The 22,397-nt window shown below is 44.7% G+C and overlaps 1 protein-coding gene across 8 annotated transcripts in view; it reads left to right on the top strand.

Moving 5' to 3' along the window:
- The window catches only part of side (motor axon guidance molcule sidestep), a 71,074-nt gene that overhangs the window by 46,915 nt on the left and 1,762 nt on the right, over positions 1–22,397 (top strand). For 2 of the 8 annotated variants that reach the window (XR_016196740.1, XR_016196743.1), the window contains exons 8-18: positions 113–248; positions 1,470–1,606; positions 4,279–4,417; positions 6,278–6,426; positions 7,189–7,339; positions 7,873–8,087; positions 9,456–9,630; positions 12,517–12,784; positions 15,678–15,928; positions 17,175–17,351; positions 22,197–22,302. Coding sequence is in view for 4 of the 8 variants with exons in the window: in XM_089259886.1 (XP_089116012.1) it covers positions 113–248; positions 1,470–1,606; positions 4,279–4,417; positions 6,278–6,426; positions 7,189–7,339; positions 7,873–8,087; positions 9,456–9,630; positions 12,517–12,784; positions 15,678–15,928; positions 17,175–17,398 (1,845 nt within the window). In the remaining 4 variants the exon portion in view is untranslated. Of the gene's footprint in view, positions 1–112; positions 249–1,469; positions 1,607–4,278; positions 4,418–6,277; positions 6,427–7,188; positions 7,340–7,872; positions 8,088–9,455; positions 9,631–12,516; positions 12,785–15,677; positions 15,929–17,174; positions 17,402–22,196; positions 22,303–22,397 lie in introns of all 8 variants that reach the window. The other 6 variants (XR_016196768.1, XR_016196776.1, XM_089259961.1 and 3 more) reach the window with 4 other exon arrangements.

Here is a 22,397-nt window from a genome sequence, read left to right on the forward strand (position 1 = left end):
GCCAACAAATTCGGTTGCCTGGCCAACTGAATTCACCACCTGAAAAAACAAGCAAGATGAAAAAATTTAATATAACCCATAACTGAGCAATATTCGTTTAATTATTTCGCAGGATGCCAACATAACGACGAGCATTCTGACACTGAAGGTAACAGCGGAGAACGACAATGCGGAGCTGACGTGCCGTGCATCGAATCCCTGGTTCTCCGGCGGCGCCATCGAGGACAAGCGCATCATACGGGTGGCCTGTGAGTATACAGATTGCGCAGAGATTGCTTAAAGGCCCTGCCGTCTCCCCTGACCATTGACCCCTGCGCATCAATTTCGAACTCTCCCACATAAACTCGTTCGGTATTCGAGACATGTATCTATTCCTTCCTTTGTCAGTGTGTGTGTTTGTGGGTGCCTGGCCTAAAGCACTTTCCGTCGCGGCAAGTCCAATTAGAAGCGTATTAGGGCCAGAGCAACGTAACTTGGTTAAAGCTCCAGAGTTTGCATCTCTGCAGACGCATCGAGCAGCTGCAGCTCCACTTCAAACTAAGCCCAAGGCTGACGGCATTCACCTGTTGTGCCTGCTGCACGTTAAGCTGCTTATGGAGTGCAGTCAACGGCATCCCTAACGTCATTATACACGATCATCATCGTCATCAGCATCAAGGCTGTCGTTGCCATTGGCGCTGTTCCTTCCCTCCTTGTTGCTGTTGCTGTTGGCCTTTGCGCAGCCTTCGACTTGGCTTGATTAAATTTTCACTGTTATGTTTCCGGTGCTCATTTTTCGCCTAGCCATCATAATATTTGCAACATCCGCTTCCGGCTTCCGCTTTAGATTACTCCTGCCCGGCTACAGCGAGCAGCCAACAGCCAACAGCCAACAGCCAACAGCAACAGCAACAAAAGCAAATTAAATTACCTGCACTCAGTGTGGCCTCGACAACCTCTCGGTGCGACATCAGACTTCATTTCGATTTAATTTCGTGCCGCATTTTTAATAATTCACCATAAATGCCAGCAATTTTTGCCGTCTTGCGCTCAGAGGCCATAGTTCTCTCCACCCCCGCCGCACAAGGAGACCCCCCCACCCCTGGCGAGGAATGGCAAGGCAAGGCGCTCGTCCTGGCGCCAGTCTCGGTCGCGTATTAGATTTTTACAACCGTAACTAATAGTCCCATTTGGCTTATGGCCAGGCGGCCGTGCACCACAATGGACTGGCTGAAGAGGCTCGCCACTGGGCCATAGGCCCCGCTCGATGCGCGGACAGCAGCTGACCATGCGGAGGAGCAGCAGGAGCTGATACTGCTTGCCGCGTCAGCTTGGGATAACTACATTACGCAATGCTGGCTACGCCCGGTCGGGTGGCTCACCTTATGAGCCATTTGCGTTTATTATTTGGACTTTTATCCGGCCATTTGCAGCGCTCATTCGATTTGACGCCCGCACTTACTTATCTGCCCTCTATTGCTTTGTTTCAGACCCGCCCACCGTCTCGGTGCACTTGGCCAACGAGGACCCCAGCCGCATGGTTACCCGGGCCGAGGGCCAGAACGTCACATTCAAATGTCGTGCGGATGCCAGGCCACCTGTCACCAGCTACTCCTGGTTCAAGAACGTAAGTACGCCACAGACTTTCATCAATTGCCTCAACTCCCGCACTCCCACACTCCCACTCCAACTGGGCTGGGCTCCGCCTGACCACTGACGCCTATTAGGCAGCAAACACTTCGGCAATTTTTATTATCAATTGCCGCTCCACTAGGCGCTGGCGCCCTTCCACTTGCGGCCTGTCGAAATTCCTGCGGCAACTTAAGCAGACACTTTGCGGTTTAATTTAATTTACCGAAATTGCTTCGAGAGCTGCGGGCAGCTCCCATTCGCAAGATGCCAGGCGCCAAATATGTGGCCTATTCGGTTACCAAGTGGCCAACATTCGAGGCCTTAAACAGTTTTCTTCTCCTACATTTTCTCAAGTCTCTCTCTCTCTCTCTCAGTGTATGTGTGTGTCTGTGTAAATAATTACTAATGATGGATTTTGATTGAAGTTGGCTTGAATTGAAAATTATTTAAGCATTAATCATGCGACAAATAAGCACAAGATTGGCCGCACGAAGCTCCCCAGCTTCGAGCTCGCTCAGCTCAGCTGGCAATCGTATATATTTATACTGTGTTGCCATAAAAGCCACAAAAATTGACCGGCATTGTTCGGCCGTTCGGCTGTTGGGCCGCCCGTGCGGTATTGTGTTGTTGTTATTGCTAAATGGGCAAGGTTTTGACAACCTTTGACAGTTTTGTTCACATGGCACATCATCATTTTTCATGGCTCACACACACCTACACACACACACACGCACACACACACACACACACACAATAGCATTAAATTATGTTTTCTTTTTCACTCACATTATTATACAATATTTTGTGCGAGTGTTTCGGCTTGGCATTTAACAAATTATGTGGCCGAGCCCATTGTGGGGTGAAAAAAGAAACTTTTTAATATTTAAGGCATTTTGTCTTTCGTCCTTCGGGTTTGCCTTTTTCCACTGCCATTTGCCGTAAACAAAAAGCCAAAATCGACAAAAATTATGAAAAACGATGCGCCCAATGTGAACAGAGAAAAACTTCGAAGTAGCAGCAAAAAGCAAGCAAACTTTGTCACTTCTTCGCCTGTCAGTCCTCAGTCCCCTGTCCTATGTCCGCAGTCCTCTCTAGATTTACTTTATCAGCAGTTTACTTTTCTGCTGCCCGGCCAGAGAGCCCGCAGCCTGAAAGCCAGGTTAGCTTTAAGATTTCCTCAGCCATTTTCTTATTTAAGTAGCGCTGTCAAAGCTTGTTGCACTTGGCCGTAATCTCATTGAAAATACGTTGCAAAGTACAATTCGGATTAGCATCAGCTCATCAGCTGAAAGTTACCTTGAGTGCTGGAAATTGGCAGATGTATTGAAATATAATTGGGAATAAATGCAGATTACATTTTAAATTATATTTAAATATTTATATATTTTCAATTTTATTTTTTTTTAAATTATTTTTTAATTATTTATTTTTAATTATTATTATTATTTATTATTTAAATTATTATTCATCTTAGGATTTATTATTTAGGAGGATTATTTATTAGGGATTATTATGTTAATTCTTATTTATTATTTAGTAGGGATTAGTCTTATTTAGGAGTCTTATTTATTATTTATTATTTATTATTTATTTCTTTCTTCTTTATTATTATATTATTATTCTTATTTATTTATTTATTTTCTTCTTTATTACTTATTATTTCATTATTATTTATTTATTTACTAAATAAAGGATTTATTATTTAAATGCTATATATGTATATATAGCCAATGGATACTAATTCCCATTAGTTGCTATGAGACCGCAGAGCTATAAAATGAAATTAATATTCACATTCAAATTAAAATACATTTCGAGGCTGTTTCAATTATAATTGAAGTGTTAATTTTTTTCACAGCGTCAGAAAATTTGATTTCGTTTTAATTTTATATATTCAAAATAAAGCATAAATATAATATAGATTTATCTATGCTATATTAAATATGTATTCACTAAGACACCATCAATATGAACTCATATATGCACAGGATATGCGTGAATATTGAAATGCATTTGGATGCCATTTCAATTATAATTGAAGTGTTAATTTTTGCATATTTCTGCACAAAGTTAACTGTGCATATTGATGCCAACCGAAATAATGGAAAAATGATTGCAAAATGTAAATTGTGCTGCTGGCATCAGCCTCATCGGCCGTAGAGCGCGGCGTTAATTGCGCGTTTAAATCGATTGTCACAGTATAATACATTTCAGCGCATTAGATAATGCCAATAGAGATGCTTGAATACCATTTAATTCGATTTTCAATCGAAACCGAAATATTATTGAGAGCACTTTGCGGTCGCTTAGACCGCGACATGCGCTGAATTTGTTAATGACATCAAATCGAATTCGGCTGTCATTGCGGTGTCTATGGTCTCTTCCGGATTCAATTGCACTTCCATTAGCTGCGATTTAAACATTCACTTCAACATACGATAGCTCGCAAGATTCGATATCGATTGGCAGCTGAACGATAATGTTTAGCTAGATTTCAGTTAGTTAAAGTACTAAGTATACAAATAGATAAGTCAAGTTCTATATGTAAGCATATTTTAATTTCTATTATTATTGCGCATTACGATCTCTTATTGTGTAAACTGCAATCAGAGCTTTGATGACGCCTTATCCCTAATCTCTATTATGTGCGATTTCTTTCTATTGCAGGGCATGCGTATGTCTGGCGAGAGCTCGGAAATCATGCACCTGACGCACCTGGAGCGAGAGAGTGCAGGCGCTTACGCCTGTGGGGCAACGAATACGGAGGGCGAGACGCGCAGCTCCAGCCTCACGCTGAAAGTGCAGTGTAAGTAAGCAGCTTTGCTGCGGCCAGGCTTGATAGAAAAATAGGTGAACTGTGTGAGCATGGCAGCCACTGACACTGCCAGCAATATGACGAAATAACATGTCGAACGGAAGCGGAAGTTGCAAAATAAAATCAACTACAGCTCGTGGCCATAGTAACAAAAAATATATATATATATTTGTAAGTTGGCAACTTGCGCAGCGGATGAGGAAATTGCTTAGAAATAATACATCGGCCCTCTGTGTGTGGCCGGCTATGCGCGCGTACTTGTTTACAATTGTGGAATTGTTGCTGCCATCGGGCTAAATAACCGCCATTGATTTACACACAAAAGTTTCGGCCATAAATTTAACTCTCGCAGCGGCTCTGGCAACTTTTTTCATAAACCTCACGCACTGCCTTTGGGGATTTGGCTGCTGGGCTGCTGCCTGCAATTTTTTATCACAAGATTAATGTGCAGTGCATATAAAAGCGATTGAACTGTATAAATCAGTTGATCAATGTGGACCTTCGTGTATGCCGAAAATTTGAAGGTGTTGCCCAAAATGGAGCCAAATGGAGCAAGCGCTGTCATCCAACGCAAATTGAATTCGTTTCGCGCACCTTTCACACTCTAAAGCCGATTGAGACTTTATCATAAATGGAATGGTGCTTTGTTTTGAGAGGAATATAAATGCAGCTCTCTATATAGTTGATATGTCACCTGAGTGAATTGAAAAACTCCAATTGGACTAAGTCCTCTCGCGATGAAAGAAGTGATTTGATTTCTCGTATTATGAAATGCGTGTAACGAAGAGTTGCTTGAATGGAGCATATATGTATATATATATATATATAGATTATAAATCTTCTTTATCCACACACACACACACACACACGCAGGCACATAATCCTCTTAGTTGACGGAAATCTACAAAGGAAACTGAGTCATTTTTCAGTGCTTGCAAGTCGGAAATACGCTTTTTAAGCTATACGACAGTTAAAGTAGTTTTTATTTGGAATTATGAAAGTTTAACGCCTTGAGTTGTGGGCAACTTGAACTCAACTCACACACATTAGCAACAAGTACTTGTGCACACACACACACACTGGCAGACTCTGCTGCGAAGTAGATGAAGAAGAAGAGAACGTTTTAAACATATTGCGCTGAAATACAGGCAACTTGTGATAACAGCAGCAAGTAATAAAGCCTCAAATACTTATCAGCCTTGCCGTGACTTACATACAAAGATGGCTTTCAGCGCACGCACACAAACACACAGACACACACACGTATATAGCAGATGTGAATAAGTGCACAGATGATGCGTCTTCATGCATGTAGAAATTACATGTACATATGTGTGGCAGACGGAGTTGCCTTGAGGGCCTGAGCGCTGCTTCCGCATATCTGTTCTCATTTTACATTGAAGTGAAAGTAAACTCGACAACATCTTCTTCAATACCTGCTACACACACACACACTCGCACACAGAGACTGAGATTTACTCGCTTTTAAACATAAAGAGGGCAACAACAACAACAACAACAACAACGAGATCCAGTACCCACGTTCGTGAAACGGAAACATGTTAATTACTATGCTCAAGGCTATGTAGCTGGCACGACTTCCTCTTGGATTTAGTCTCCAGCTTAATGTTTTTTTGTTTTACTTTTTATTATTTTTTACTTCTTGTTTTTGTGTACTTTGGCGTCCGGATGGCCAAACTCCGGCAGGGCGGAGACTGTTTACTTTCACGGCTGCTCTCACATCCGAGCGAGCCCCAAGCAGCAGCATTATAAAAGAAATGCTTCTGCGGCTTAGCGACCTTTTCTGTGTGACACGACTTGAGATGATTTTGATTCTGTTTCCCTTTGCAGTCTCGCCGCGCTGTAAGCCGGGCTCGGAGCAGACGTCCATTGGCGCCATCAACATGCACTCCATACAGGTGAAGTGCGAGGTGGACGCCGATCCGCCAGAGTCGGTCAAATTCAGCTGGACCTACAACAATACGCGCAATGTGTCGCCGGTAAGTGCCATTAGGCCAACTCCCCGAATTGCATGCCAAATAAATTGAAACCGGGGGCTGTGATTGCTAGGAGCTAGCGATTCGCCAGGTGCAAGGCTGAGCCAGCCGGAGGTGGGCAGCTATTAGCAAAGCTTGTGTTAAATACTCGGCAGCCGGAGCTGAAAACTCAACTCGCACAGAGCACAGAGCACAAGGACACGAATCCGAACGGGAGACAGACTGAGCAACTTTGTACGTGACTGAATTAAAATTTAATCAAAATGTATAAATTGTGCAGTGGGAATGCTGAGAGAGTGGGAGTCGAACTGCTAAACTGCAGCACGGATAGAAAGAGAGAGAGAGAGAGAGAGAGAAAGTGAGGGAGAGCTTGCGAGAAATTGAGCGAAAGACATGCATATGCGATGCACTGGGGGACAGCTGTGCACAATAAATAAAGTAATTCATTTAGCTCAAAAGTTATTTGAGAATCTGCACGAAAATCCAGTGAGCAGAGCCACAAGTTGAGTCCCGTCTGGACCGCAGAGAGCTTGGCTTGGCTCGACTCGACTTATCCAACTGCATTGCAATAAAAACCTATTTGCCTTGAAATATTTATGCCAACTCAACTGCTCGAATGCTCCACTGCTCCATTGCTCCACTGCTTCGACTGCCTCGACTGCTTCGACTACCTCGACTGCCTTGACTATTCGACTGCCCTGGCAGGCTTCAATGATTTTGCTTACGTTTGCAGTCGAGATGTAATCCATGCTCTTGTGCTTTCAGGTGCTGAACTCCCGGATACAATCGAATGGACTGACCAGCACTGTGACGTATCTGCCGCAAACCGACTCCGAGCTAATAACACTGGCTTGCTGGGCCAGCAATGCGGTGGGCCGACAGACGGTGCCATGTCTCGTTCACATTCTGCCAGCAAGTAAGTAAAGGAAATTGTTATCATCTCAGACCCCCTGCCAGCCCCACCCCTCCGTCCCAAACTCTCCCTTAGTCGTCTGCCTGCCCACATTGTATGCAATTTAAACAAGACGCCGCCGGTGTTTGTATTGGTGTTGCTGTCAGACATTGGGCGTCCATGTGTGTGTGTGTATGTGTGCGTGTGTGAGTGGATGTATTATGCACATCTAAGGATCTACTTACATAATTGGTTACCTGGTGGGCATGTGCATGTGTGTGTGTGTGTGTGTGCTGGCAGCCAGACAGCGGTCTAAAACTCATAGCAAATAATCATCAGAGCGCGCGGTCTGCCTCAATTTCCACTTACAGCTTGTACGTTATTAAGGCAAACTGTGGGCGTATGGGCGTGTCCCTGATGATGCCTTTATTTGCCTAAAATGGCGAAATGCGAAATGCAAATTTGTTGCCAATGCCAACCGTAAACTATCCTGCCATCGAGTCCATTATCATCACCTCTCACTCTCACTCTCTCTCTCTTTTCTCTCTCCTCTGCAGATGCACCAGAGGCGCCAAAGGCCTGCGAACTGCGCAACGATACCGTCCTCGAGGTGGTCTGTGTGGCCGGCAGCGACGGCGGACTCACCCAATACTTCATGCTGGAGGTGGTGGGCGGGGATCTGCTGTACGCCAGCGAGTCGGCGACGGGCAAGGGCCAGTTCGGCGACGCGAATGGCCAGGTCGACAATGAGCTGTCCACGCTCAACGATCAGGTGAGTCCCCAATTGAGTTGAAACCAAATTTGCAACACGTGCCGGCGAAGAGGCCGGATTGATTGAATTAAAATTATGTCATGGATGGGCTAGCGAGCAGGCGAGCAGGCGAGTTGATTCGCTCGAAATCCATATGGTCAATTAGTGTGCTCGTCCTTTCTGACTTTTCTGCTTGAATTATTAATGAATATGATTTTGAGTTGAGTTGAGATGAGTTGAGTTGAGTTGAGGCGAGGCGAGGTGAGTGGAGCTGGCCGGTCCGGTCCGGTTCGGTCCAGTCCGGTCCAGTCGTACGGGTTGAGCCACTAGGCTCAAGCGTAAAAAGGACAACATAATTAATGCTATAGGTTGCCATCCGGGGCGAGCAGTTTAACCAACTGTGAGGACGCTGGATGACGGACGAGATGAAGGAGACGTCATCCATAAGCCAATGCGGCGAACACATGCTGAGTTATTAAATTATCTCTGTCACTCGTAAAAGAGAATATCATATGAAAATTTCATTTCATTTCGTTTGGTTGCTTTCAGCAACTTAAGTTAGCAGCCGGAGAGGTCCTGCAGAGGGGCAGAGGGGCAGTTGAGAGTCGACGAAGGCGGGACAGCAGCAGGGTGGGTGGAGGATGGGGGCCAGTACAAGTAAACTGGGCAAGCAGCTGAAGGGCTGGGCGGGTGAGTTTATTAGCAAAGTAACCAAGCGCAAAGCAACGACAGGTCGAGGAGCTGAGGCAGACGAGGCGAGGCGGGGCGAGGCGGGGCGAGACGAGCAAGGGATGATGCGCAGGACATGGACTCTGACCAACCGACGTTGGACGTTTGCAGCTTAAAAGTTTCACGCTAGATAAAAACGGTATACAGCAGGCGAAGCAGCAGCAGCAGCAGCAGCAGCAGCAGCTTGTGTACTCAGTGGTGCGGTGGTGCGCTGGCTCGGTGTGGGCATGCATAAGCGCCGCAAGGACAACATAAATTACTTACGCTTACTTGAGTGGGAATTTGTGCGTAACCAACGAAGCTCACTCGATTGTGTCCCATTACGGCAAACGGATATTCAGTTTAAAATTTCAGACAGCGCTCTGGTCCGAACAATGTGGCTCTGCTACCCCCATGCATGTCTCGCAATCTGAGCACATTTTTAGGCATGAATAATTATTTATTTGCTGTGTGTGTGGCCCAAAAGTTGGCAACAAGCAAGCATAGCGCAGCATGCTTTGGCTCAGCCCAGGCATATGGCCAGCATATTGTAATGCGACATATGTCTATCTAGCATAAACATATCCATATATTTATATTTATATCTATATTTATGTATATATTTACATCTACATATACATATACTTACTTTGTTTTTTTGGCTCGCCCACTTTGTTTCAGGCTACATCTGCACCCATCTTCCGCATGCAGGAGAACAGTCCACAATTTCGTTTGAATAATTTAGAGCCGGGACGTGAATATCAATTTTTAGTTTACGCCGTCAACGCAAAAGGACGCAGCGAGCCGCCGGTGGTGATTGAACGTGTGCGAGTCGCCGCCCAACTGGGACCATATGGTGAGTAACCAAGGCGACTCCAAATACAAAGACAAGCCCCACATAAAGTGTGCCAAAATATTTACCAATTGCCATTGCCTCTGCCTCAGCCTCAGCCTCAGCCTCTGCCTCTGCCAGTTGCGGGTCATTTTTTTTCTTTTGGCAACGGCAATAAAGTTCGTCGGGTTGGGTTTGTTGGCTGCGTGGCATGCGGGTAGTTTGTAGTTGATAGCTGCCAGCAATCGACGTGGCTGTCTAATTCAACGCTTCAGTGCATTTTCAAATCAACGCAAGTTCAACAAAATCATCTTCAATCAGGCGCCGCGAAAACTGTGCGCAGGCACTGGCAAAAGCACAAGCAAAAACAAAAAGGACCTTATGTCCTGGCTGCGAGGCAGCGAGGGGGTGAGGCTGTGGGGCTTGCCTTGTAGGCTTGCTGTTGAAGACGCCCTTTTCTAATCCACTGACTGAGTTATGCAGCGATGCGTAAAGCATTTCAGCATTTTCCATCAATGCGGCAAGCGAGCTACGCATATTACGTATACGCAGGGGCGTGCCGCTACAGCCTCTTAATTTTTCCCATTCTTAACGACATAACGACAACTCTGTGCGCCTCTATGTGTGTATGTGCGTGTGTGTATGTGTGGTCACATGTGTGTGTGTGTACGAGTGTGTATGTCATTGGCAGTGCCCTTGTTTATTTCATACCATCGAGCGAGAGGGCGAAGCGAAATTGCTTCAATTTTCCTTTTGCTTAACGGGAAGCCGTAGACACTTTGCTTTTATTGTTCGCCTCTCACAGGCATTCGCATTCGCATTCACATTCGCATTCACACTCGCACTCGCACTCACACTCACACTCATTCATTGCGTACATGCACGTAGGCAGCAACGAGTACAACGTTGTCATTATTTTCATGTTGATTTTTATTTTTATCTGCATTTCCATTACCATTTTCATTTTCATTTTCGTTTCGGTACCCGTTTGCACGGCCACACTTTTCTTTTTCTTCTTCTTTTTGTGCCATTTCCATTTCGAGCAGGCCATAAATCACATATAATATTGACCGATTTAATGCGACTAATTGTGCCTCATACGCAAATGTTCAATTAAATGCGCCAAGCCAGACTCCCCTGCCCCACCCGCTGGCGCCTCTGATGTCGTCCAAAACAATAAATGCGATTACCACGGGGCGACGCCTGCAAGCAGATCCCTTGAAAGCCCGATAGAAGTAATTTATGCGAGATTTTAACAGTGAGCCAGCCAAGGTCTGCCTACGCAGCTTCTATTATTCACACACTGTCTGCAAATTGTGCTTCCGCATGTGTATGTGTGTGCGTGTGTGAGTTACTTGCCAGTAGATAGGCCAGAGACAGACAGCGCCGCCCTGGAGTCGCAATATTCACGTGTGAATAACGGCAAAGCCGTCGACGCCTGACGCTGATTTTTGCTGTTGTTGATTTAAATCAGTTTATGCCGAAATGAAACACGAACACATGGGGCTAAAATATTCGTAGATCTCCTTTTATTTTTTATTTAATGAAAACCCGAGAAGGCTGCACAGCAAATAAATTGCCAAATCTGCGAGGAGAAAACAAATCTTTTAGCCCGGAGCCAGATGAAAGCAGACCCAAGCAACTGGTTAACGAGAGAATAAATCGAGAAAGCGAAGGCAATAGATACCCATTAAAAAAGATTAGAATATATTATTCTTTTAAGAAGCAGGAAAATATGGATTAGGCCAAGGATTAAATTACAAATTGTGCTCTTAAGCAAATCATAGCTCAAGCTGAAATGTTAATAGAGTTCCATAATCGAAGCGACCTTTGCTTACATTCTCCTGCATTTGCAGAGTATGAAAAAAAAAGCCTGAAATTGGCCAAGAACATTGTTAAGAGAAGCGTTGGCAAAGGCCAGCAACATCAATGGTAGCCACACACCAACCGAAATTCAATTGAGCCGCAGGTGTAGGCAATTTCCACCTAAATGCTCGCCTTAAAAGCCAGACCAGAGCCACTAGAGCCAGCCGTAGCAGGCCAACCACTTGGCAGTGTTTCAATTCGAAGCCCGCAAATGGAGCGGAAATGTTGCATAGCGGATAGAGGCGAAGGCGGCGACTCCCACTCCTGCCAGGGGGCATCTGGGCACCTTGGCAGGTAGGGCAGGCAGACAAGACGAATGAATCGCATAAATCTTGCCTGGGGATCATCTTACAAAGAGTTGGCTCCTGCAATTTCCGCCTCTAAAAATCTAATAAACATAAACAATGCCCCTCGCATGTTGCTAATAATTGGCGCAGCTTTTGCAATCTGGCGCAATCAGCGTCTTGATTTCGTTGCCCTTGGCAGCGGGGAGCAATTAAAGCTCCATCGAGTAGCCACTCGACCCTCACACAGAGCCAGGTCAATTGGGCTAATTTCAATTTTCAACACAATTTGCTATGGCAACGTGAACGAAAGCGAAACGAAACGAAAACGAGAATCAAAACGAAAGTAAAGTGAAAGTGAGAGCGAACGCGATAGCGGAACGACTTAATGCAAAGAAAACAAAAACATCCCCAATAAGAAATACAAATATAGAAAAGCAGAAACAGTTAAAGCAATCAGTTTAGCAAAAGGCACACACACCCACACACACGCGCGCGATACCAAAATAAAACAAAACAAACAAATAAATAGCAATGAAACGAGAAAATAAAAGAAAGGGAGCAGCGGCAGAGATGAAATTGGGGAGCTGTGCCAAGGGCTGCTCCCAGTCCCGCTCCCACAGCATCATACTAATTTCGAGCAAATAACAAATCATTGTTCACCCCGGCCCGGCGGATGCCTGGCTCTGGGTTGGGCCAGCAAAAACTATTTGATGTCTAACCTGCGTCCACTTTATGCTGTGTTTTATCTCACTTGCAGATGAATCTATACTCTCGGAGGATCCGACGCCCGCGGAAACCACGCATCATGTGGGCGGCAGCGGCAGCAGCGCGGGCGGCCCCAGCGGCGTCGGCGCCGGCGCCAGCATCGGCAGCGGCCCCGAGAAGGAGTCGACGCTGCTCATCCTAGCCGCAGTCGTGGCGATAGGCGCCGTCATTGTGACGTCAATTATCGTGGCCGGCATTGTAGTTGTCTGTCGGCATCGGCCGCGGCCACCTGAGCCGCAGGAGGTGCGCAAGAGCATGCGGTAAGTTAACCACGAATACCCTGTAAAAAGACAAGTCGAAATGGGGGAGTGCCTGAAGCGAAAGAGTGGATAAAATGATGAAGGGGGTTAGCTGTTATTGAAGTCAACATACCCTGTAGCTAGAGAGATGAAGATTTGTTTTTTATGTTTACAGAGAGAGAGAGAGAGAGAGAAAGAGAGAGAGAGATAGAGAGAGATAGAGAGAGAGAGAGTAGGATGTATCATAGTCGAATCATTGTGTGTTTTAGGATGAGCCCAGAGAGAAACTTATAATACAGTTATGCAAGTAGATTCAATTACTGCTATTCAACTCAGTATACCCTGACAAAGGCTTGATTATATCTCGACAATGAACAGGATATTACATAGTCGAGTACTTTCTGATCAATTATAGTTATTCAAGTCAAAGGATAACAGGATATCTCCCAGTCGAGTACTTGTTGATCACATATTGTTATTCAAGTCACATAGGTATGGGATATATACAGAAAATAAAACAAACCTTACTTGTATAGGAAAAGAAATGAAGTCGAAAAACCTTGCATATATCTGCAAATCGAACAGGATATCCCATAGTCGAGTCCTCAACTGCTCCACGAGCTGAGCGCATGGAAAAACTAATAATAAAATTGTTTGTTCTGCTGTTGCGGCTGTGTGTGCGAAAATAATTACAGCATTATTTATGTAGCGCACGTGGGCTGCAGCAGAAGTAGGTGCTGAAACGGCAGTGCGAGCAGCATAAATAATTGCAACATATTTCACTGACCCCCTTCGCTGATTACACACAATTAAGAATCACGTCAATTGCAAGAGACGAGTGCATGTTAAGCTGCAAAGCCGTGCCAGGGGTTCGAGTCTTTAAACTCGGTGCGGGCCAACGGCCATGGGCACAATTGTGCACGGGGCTTCCCATCAGGCTCATTAAACGTTTCGCACGGCAATGGCTGAATCGATTAGCCCGCAGCCATAGACCCGAAGCCATTCGTCGGGCCGGGCTAAACAAAGAGCACGCAGCTGCCCACTAAATTATGCTTAGACTGTAATTAAATTAATTAAACCTGCACCTGACTACGGACCACAAAAGGCCAAGAGAAAAGAATCGAATTGAACGACACTAGCCCACACCGGTGTCTGTGTCTGTGTGTCTGTGTATCTGTGTGTCTGCGTGCGTCGGTGTCTGTGTCCTGTCCGGAAGGGGAAGCCGCCAGCCCTGACACTCTGGCACCATCAACCAAGTTTCATTTAAGATAAGAAATCAGCGTTAACTTTGAAAGGGTCGCACGGCAGAGAGAAGATAATTAAGCAGCTGCTTAACCTGCCTGCCACACGCTCTGTCTGTCTCTCTTACTCGCTCACATTATCTCTCTCCCTCACTCTGTCAACTGTCAGCTGCGGCCCAGGCTGAAGCCTGTTTCTCTGTGCCGCTGCCTCTCCTAATGAAAGACAAACTCTCAATGCCAGTCGAACTGGGTATGTGAGTGGGTGTGCCACGCCTTAGCCGAGCACCCGTTCAGTTAGCCAAGCATACCTTTTGGCCCCAACCGGCTATTGGCCGTCGTGCCATATTTGTACTGCCACTTAATCGTATCAGGTGCCTGATTATCGAGCGAGCACCAGCGTAAGACGAGATTATTAATTACGAAACTTTAAAAACTTGATTGGCCTTTCTCTCTCTCTCTCTCTCTCTCTCTCTCACTCTCTATATCAAAGCGTACCACATGCGGGTCATTAAATACTCGCTTTACATACTCAAATAGTGAGTCGCAACTTTTGAATATATATATAGATATATAATAGAATATAATGGCAGACTTTCGTGTCTATAGCAGAGGGACTACTGTATATGAATAGATCAAATGGCTTACAATTTCAATGACATGTAGGCATACATAGCTCAAAAGTAACTGCTGAACGCAACCAATTGAGTCCGTTCATTCTCGTCTTGAGTTAGATGGAAGTCTTTGGCATATGTGTTGCAAAGAGAAAGTTCTGTTAGCTTAACACATCGATGGAGCATGTGAATCGATCGGAGAGAGCCTTTCAACAGAACATTACAGTTATTCCTGAGTCACAGTGTGCGAATGCCAATTGTATCGCTCCCTAACTGATGTTCGTGACACGAATAGTTCGATTACTGATACCCAAAACGAAAAGACACGAAGGCTTTTACTCAGAGCGACAGCGAGCAGAGTAAGCAAGCAATTAACAGTTATTTGCAATCTATACGTGCAGGTGTACTGACCTTTCGACCCTTCTACTGGCTGCCGGTTTATTAACCCTTCATCCCTTTGACTTCTCATAGTTCTCATGTGCACCACAGCATAAATTTGAGCGATTTGTCTTTTGTGTCAAGTCATAGAGCAAATATTTAAACACCCACTCGCACACGCACACGCACACTCACACTCTCTCTCTCACACGCCCACTCTCACACCCGCACGTCTGCAGGGCAGTTTCAACTGATAAGCGCTCGTCGGATTTAATTACCATATGCGCCAAGCGTGGTGCAAAATGAGTTAGGGCTAATCAGGGGAAAACCAGCTGGAAATTGGGTCCAGCAAAATGCGCGCAATCAGCCAATGCGATATTGCGTATACGCCACGTGCAACGTGAAAATATGACACGGCTAGAAAAGTAGCAGCAGTTGATCCCATGTGACCTACCCCTAGGTAGTTGTTGTTGTTGTTGTTGCTGTTTTTGTTGACCTGTCGCTTAGGTTGAGCTGCTTCAGTTTGAAACAAACTTGTCGCAGTGCACCGAAAACAAGTGGACGTCGTCCTGGGAGCTATTCGAAAGTTGTTGTCGGGCATAGCTCTTTGGGCCAATGTGTTTTTAAAAAAAAATGTATTAATAGATTTCCGCAACTTGTTTTTCTCTTCTATTTTCCCCACAGGCCGGCGCGCAACGATGTGCCCTCCATGTACATTGAGGAGGACGAGCTGAACGAGCTGGAGGAGGGCGGCGGCCGGGCAGCGGAGATACGCGCCCGCATCACACCTGCCAGCTCGCACCTGTGCCACGGTGCTGGCGCCATGAGCGCCACCGGTGGCGGCAGCGGCGTCAGCGGCGGCATCGTGGGCGTCGGCGGGCCACATCACTACATCTCCGAGAGCTTCATCCAGTACGCGCAGCCCAGTCTAAACGGTACTATTCCAAAATCTATACTCAACAAACTGTAGCCAGTAGCCTTAGCTGTAATCTAGTTATCTAGTCCGACTCCCTCTACAATTATGATTTAGTCTATGTATCTTGTAATTAGCGCTCTTTTGCATCCACTTGGTTTGCTCTTTACCTCTTCAGTTCTGTTTGGAATCGCACTCTGTAATTAGTTAATGGATTGATTGCTGCAATTGAATCAAACTATTTCGAATACTGAACACTGTAAATACTTTTTAGATATTCATGCACTCGCATACGTATTAATATGTAATTTTATCGAGTAACTCTATGACCTATGTTTACATTTATTAGCCAAATACCAGCAATGGATGAGAAATCAAATTAATAAAATGCCAATGCGACTGATGATTCGGTTCATCAATGAAGTCCATCTGTCATGCGATACGATTTTATTTTCCCGTATTTTACAAAATTCATTTTAAATAGCTTCAAGTGCATGTGAGTTTAGATTTAATTAGTTGTAAATTGACTGAAATGGACGACGCGCTTGTGTATATTATTTGTGGTTAATATTGCGCACTTATTCCACTTACATACTACACACACACACACACAAACACACACATACACTAATTCATTCATATGCAGTTCAATTATATTTTAATAAGTTGCAAATCATTTATAATATATATATTTTGAAAATGATCTAATTGGGCATTTTTCGATTTGCTAAGTAGCTTAAAACATGTTTTATTTTAATTAGCGCACATCGAAGCCATTTACCGTTCTCATTTGCAGTGAATCATTGAACGCATTTAACTCTGTAGAGCAGCACATTGCAACACGTGCCCAACCAGCATCCTATGTACTTACATTGTAGCTGGCGTGGGGCCCCCGACTGTATTTAGAAATAGCTCTCTTCTAATTTTCCCCCTGCCGAGAAGCGCATTCAAATTAACTCTACCCACTTTTGCTCTCACTCTCCCGCTCTGTCTCTCTCTCTCTCTCTGTCTCACTCTTTTACTATGTACCTCTCCTGTTGGTTGCTTTTAGCTCATCACCAAATAACATAGTTGAGTTTTAGAGTTGAGGGTTTAAATACCTTGAGTAATACTTAAAGCAATGTAGTGCACAGAGATTCTTTCGTAAATTGCAATTTTCACCAACCTTTTACTATTGTACTGCTACAACACCCACCCCCCACCCCCCTCTGCTATCTGTGTCACCACTAACGATGCATTCAAACACTGTTACCGCTAACCCATCCTAGGCGACGTGCTGCTACCTTTGCTTGTTACTGCCAGCCAGCCGACTAGCCGCTACCACCGAGCCGTTGCCCCGCTCACCCACTCGGCCACAATGTCGGACGTGGTCGTGGCCATGCCCCACCCGGCTGCCGCAAAGCTATGTGCAACGGCTGCCGATGCAGCTGCCTGGCCGCCTGAATGTATGCAAACTGAATTTTATACAACAAAATCTGTGCACAAAACCTGAAAGGCAAGAACCATTGCAGAGAAACAAAAACGATTCTACAACACAGACACGCACACACACACACACAGACACATGCACACTTCATAACTGCAGCAGGAGCAACAGATTGAGCTTTAGCTGGGTCTTAGTCATGCGGTGCTCCACTCTGCACCACCTGCACCACCGGCAAACGACGATTCATCAAGATTTAAGTCGGCCAAAAGACTTCTCAAATACACTTTGGAGTATCAGAATTCAAATGAAAGCACAAAAACTACTTGATTTCACAATTTTTTTGTCACACTTCACACAGCCCTCAAATGCCACACTCTATTCACTGCAGAGGAAGGGGAATGCGAATCATATGAATACCATTCATAAAGAACAAATAATGAAATTCTATATCATTCAAAATTAAATCATTCAGAGCACTTGGAATGACTTACTTTCGAATTTTAATTCACACTTATTACAGGGTATTTGGCAGTCGTGTTGCAGCTCTTGTGGTTTTATGTTTTCAATTCGTCTGTGTCTTTTGTGGATGACTCTGTCCCTGGCATTTTCTCTTTATTGTGTAAATTGTGCTACAAAGCCACAAATTTCTTTTAATTGAGGGAATTTTGGCAATTGGTGTTGGTACTCCAGCTGCCCAGAAGGAGCCGTAATTGCTGCAGCAGCTGCGACAGCTGGAGCATGTAGACTCAGAAATGAAGAGTCTTTTAGCCGTTTACTCTGCTTAAACGTGATTGCAGTTCAATGCTGCTGCCCAACGGTAACCAGGCTCTATATTAGATACTTTGCAGGCAGTTAAAGCCTGGGCAGAGGCAACATGCAAGAGCAAGGCATTGAAGAGCTCGCCCTGAATGGCTTTCGAGAGCTGTTTTATGTCAAGTCATCGCATAGCTGGTCAGGAGGCCAATGCAAATGACAACAACAGGCATAAAGGAATCAGCCGCACAACAAGTGACAGGACAATGGCGCACTTGCATCTTAAATATTGCATTTAAAAAGGACAAACGCAGCAGGCAACTGCTGCACTCACTGCAGGGCGACTGCAGAGCCGCTTTGAGTTCATTTCGCTCGCCAAGGACAATGCTGGCAGCATGCCAGTAATCGAATATCCAAATGTCTGGCATTGTTGTGCTCACAGCTAATAAGGGCTAAAGTATACATACATATATTATATTAATAGAGATTCAGTTTCTAAAAATGCTCCACAAAATATTCAAGAGCTTTACTCAAGTCGTAGCAGTCCGATACGAGGGATAGCTAAGAGCTTCAGTTTTTCTCTGTTGTGCAACAAAATGTTAGATTTGGCCAAAACTGGAATATGATGCGGCTGTTTCTTATTTTTGCCATTTTTTAGTGCTCGCTTCCACTGTGCCTGTGCTTTATCGACGCAGCTCGTTATGTAGTCGCTGTGTATTGGTATTTGTGTGAGTGTGTGTGTGAGCGTCGACAAAGCCCTTTGGACATGTTGCATAGAGCGCAGCAGCAACACGAGCACACACATACACACACTCACACATATCTACATAGACAACTTGCAAAGTTATATGCAAATACTTGCTCATATCTAGTGCTCGTATATTGCACGCTCGGAGAGTGCAGCAAACAAATTTGCAGAATTTGTTGCTCGCTCTGTTTATTTTGCGAGCTCTTGTATACTTTGTTTTTACTTTTGAATTGCATAAATTTCAATTATGTATTGCAAAAGCACTAAATTAAAAGGCACAAATACGCGTACATGCACGCGCTCGCACACACACACACCCACACACACACACACGCACACACGTGCACACACACAACATGGCAGTATGTCAACATGGCAAATGCAAATATTATTTAATGGGCAGATGTGACGTATACGTGATATTATTTTTAATTTAATCCGGCCGCCCTTTGGCGCTGTCCTCCCTGCCTCGTGCAAAACTCACAAATTAGCTACATTTGATTTTGTCAACGATTTAATTTGCTGCTTTTTCAGCTTTCTCTTTATTATGTTCGCTTTTCATGAATTTTGATGGTTCGCATGCCCGACAACTTTTAATTTATAGGCGCCCCAGGCAGCCAGCTGCGACATGCCACGCGGCCTCTCACATTTGACTGTCAAGCGTAGCGCGTAGCGCTGCTGCAAGCGTATTTGTACAGCTCCCCTCACCCTCAGCCTCCACCCCCGCTTGGCACTCTGTTGTGCCAGACATAAAACAAGTTGACTTGTTCCTGCTTACAAGACACTAACAAGTGCCAAAGTCAGGCTGAAGTGTGCAAAGGCTGCGCAAAAAAAAAATAAAAAAAAAAATACTGAAACTGTTTAAAGTTGGTCTTGATGAAAATACCCTAAAGCTAACCAAAAATACTGCGTAGGACGCAATTAGGAACTCAAAGCATTTTTAATTCCGCTTTCAATGGCTTTAGATTGACAATTTGTTGGCGAGCGAAGAAGATTGGCATGAAATGAAAGAGATGTCGGCAAAGAGACAAACATATGAAAAAAAGATAAATAATAAAAAATACATCTGATTGGAAAAAGTGATCTACTTGCATAACATATGCACTAAAAGGGAACATTATTCATTTGGTATTTTTTCTTTATTTTTGATAGTCCATAAACTGAAAGTTATTTATAGTAACTGCTCGGTGATCTTTTTACCAGTGCTGCCCTTTTGCCAAGTTACCTGTAATTCCAAAATGCTTTTGGTTATTCGAGCTTATGGCCTGCCTTTACGTGTCAGCCCTGCTCGCTCTTCTGCCAAACTTCTTCCATGCACTTATGTACTCCGAGGGCGCATAGTGCATAGCTGAGACTCAGACTCAAAGATAGCACTTAGAGCGCACTAATTCAAGTGAAAGAAGTGAGCTACTCTTATGTGTGTGTGCGTGTGTGTGTGTGTGTGGTACACAGCCCCCATGGCTGTCAGCATTCAGCGACTGCTGCTGTTGTCATTAGCCAACATTTTTAATTGCATACGGTCCCGCTAGGTGGCGCCCAAGTCGCAAATTGAATGAAAGGTGGGCCAGCTCAGGTACTGCTGCTGCCTCTGCTACTGAAGCCCCTGCTGCTGCTGCTGCCTCTGCTGCTGCTGCTGCTGCTGCTGCCTCTGCTGCTGCTGCCTCTGCTGCTGCCTCTGCTGCTGCCTCTGCTGCTGCTGCCTCTGCTGCTGCTGCCTCTGCTGCTGCTGCGGGGCTGCTTGTGTGAGTTAAGCGCGTGTTTTCTTCAAGCGAACTTCGAGCGCAGGCAAATACGTTTGACTTTTTCAGCTGACATACACAGTTGTATTAGTATGTGTGTGTGTGTGTGGGGGGGGAGGTATAGTATATATAGTATGTATATTTATATACATACATATACTTAAGTGTTTGTTTTTGCGTATGTTTTTCTTTTTTCTTTTTTTGTGCACATTTGTTTCGTTTCATGCTGCAACATTCATTTTGCTCGACTTTTTGTCTTATGCTTGTTGTTGTAGTTGTTGTAGCTTCTGTCGCTGTGTGGACGTTTGTTTTGTTTGTCATGAGTCGCTTCGCCAACTGTATAGCATTTGTGTAGCTGTCCTTGAGCCTTTGCTTTCTGCGCCAGCTGCCGCACACACACAAATGTGTGCGGGAGTGAGAGGCATATTTGAGTATGAGTGTGTGTGGGTGGCTGGGCTTGGCTTGTTTTTGAGTTCTTGTACACTTCACTGGCACTCGTCTAATTAGACAATGTTGAAACTGGGCCCGCAGTGGCAGCCAGCGAAATGGATGCTCGCTCCAGACGACTAAGAGTCATCATTTGTTGCGGCGCTGCTCGCTTAAAGGCGCCTTAAAGCATGCTGTAAAGCAGCAGCGATGGCTGCTTTGGATGCCTTGGGCGTTCGGGCATCAACTTTGATGTCTATGGGCCAGCCACACGAACTGCCACACAATTTGCTTTGGCAACATTGTTGATGCGGCCTATGCTGGCACACGCACACACACACGCACTGGCACCCACACAGGGTTACGCTGTGCCGCCACTTCAATGTCAACGCTCATTCATTTGTCGCCGCACTTCCGCTCCGCTTGCTCTATTTGCCTTTGAGACCCAGAGCTGGCAACATTTTTGCAACTTTTGACATTTTTAATGCTGCCAGGCATGGCGTGAAAGTAAACGTGAAAGGCCACAGACACGCACACACACCAACACACCAACACACACACACACATACAAAGTGTGACGCCATTTGAGGGCTGCTTTAGTTTGTGCGTCTTTATGACTCAAAGACGCCGCACAAATGTGACATAAAAGGCGATAATAATAAAATATAACACAGGGCGCTGTGACAGTGCCGAACCTCACATAACAAACTGCAAAATCGTAAACAACGTTGCCGTCAGCCAAACGCTAGATGGCGCTTCAGTTTCACTTGACCCAAACTCGAACTCAGACTCAAACTCGAACTGCAAACTAACTTAATGTGCATGTGGCATGGGCGAGGGCAGCACAATAAAATGAAATCGGACATAAATGTGCGATAAAAATTAAGAAATTGTTGAAATTATTTTATATTTACGAGCCAGCTGGTCTCAGTGCCGGTGTTTGGGGGAATATTAATATTTATATGCCACTTGCTGCTGCTCCTGCTGCTTCCTGCTGTTGTCGTTGTTGTTGTTGCTGTTGTTGTCGTTGTTGTTGCTGTTTTTGTTTTGCTTTTCTTGCTTGGTTGTTGCTCTTATCAGCGCACAGTTGGTCACGCTTTTGATATTTGCTAATAGTTACGATATCTTTTTTCTTTTTATATATTTTTCATTTGCTGCCAAAACAATTTGCAACTGTTATATGATGTCATTTTGCAAGTGCTGTAAATTTCAGCCAAACAGCAAATAAAACCAAACAATAATAATAATAGTAATCATAATTTTAATGCTAATACAAGAAACAATGAAACAAGCCAAACTAATCGGTAAACACAATTTGTACTTTTGTTTTTCTTTTCACTCGCAACCATTTGTCTCTCTCTCTCTCTCTCACTCACTCACACTAACACTTGCACATTAT

Source organism: Drosophila navojoa, chromosome 2, assembly GCF_054131105.1.
Source record: "Drosophila navojoa isolate 15081-1374.11 chromosome 2, UAZ_NAV_1.0, whole genome shotgun sequence".
Lineage (NCBI taxonomy): Eukaryota > Metazoa > Arthropoda > Insecta > Diptera > Drosophilidae > Drosophila > Drosophila navojoa.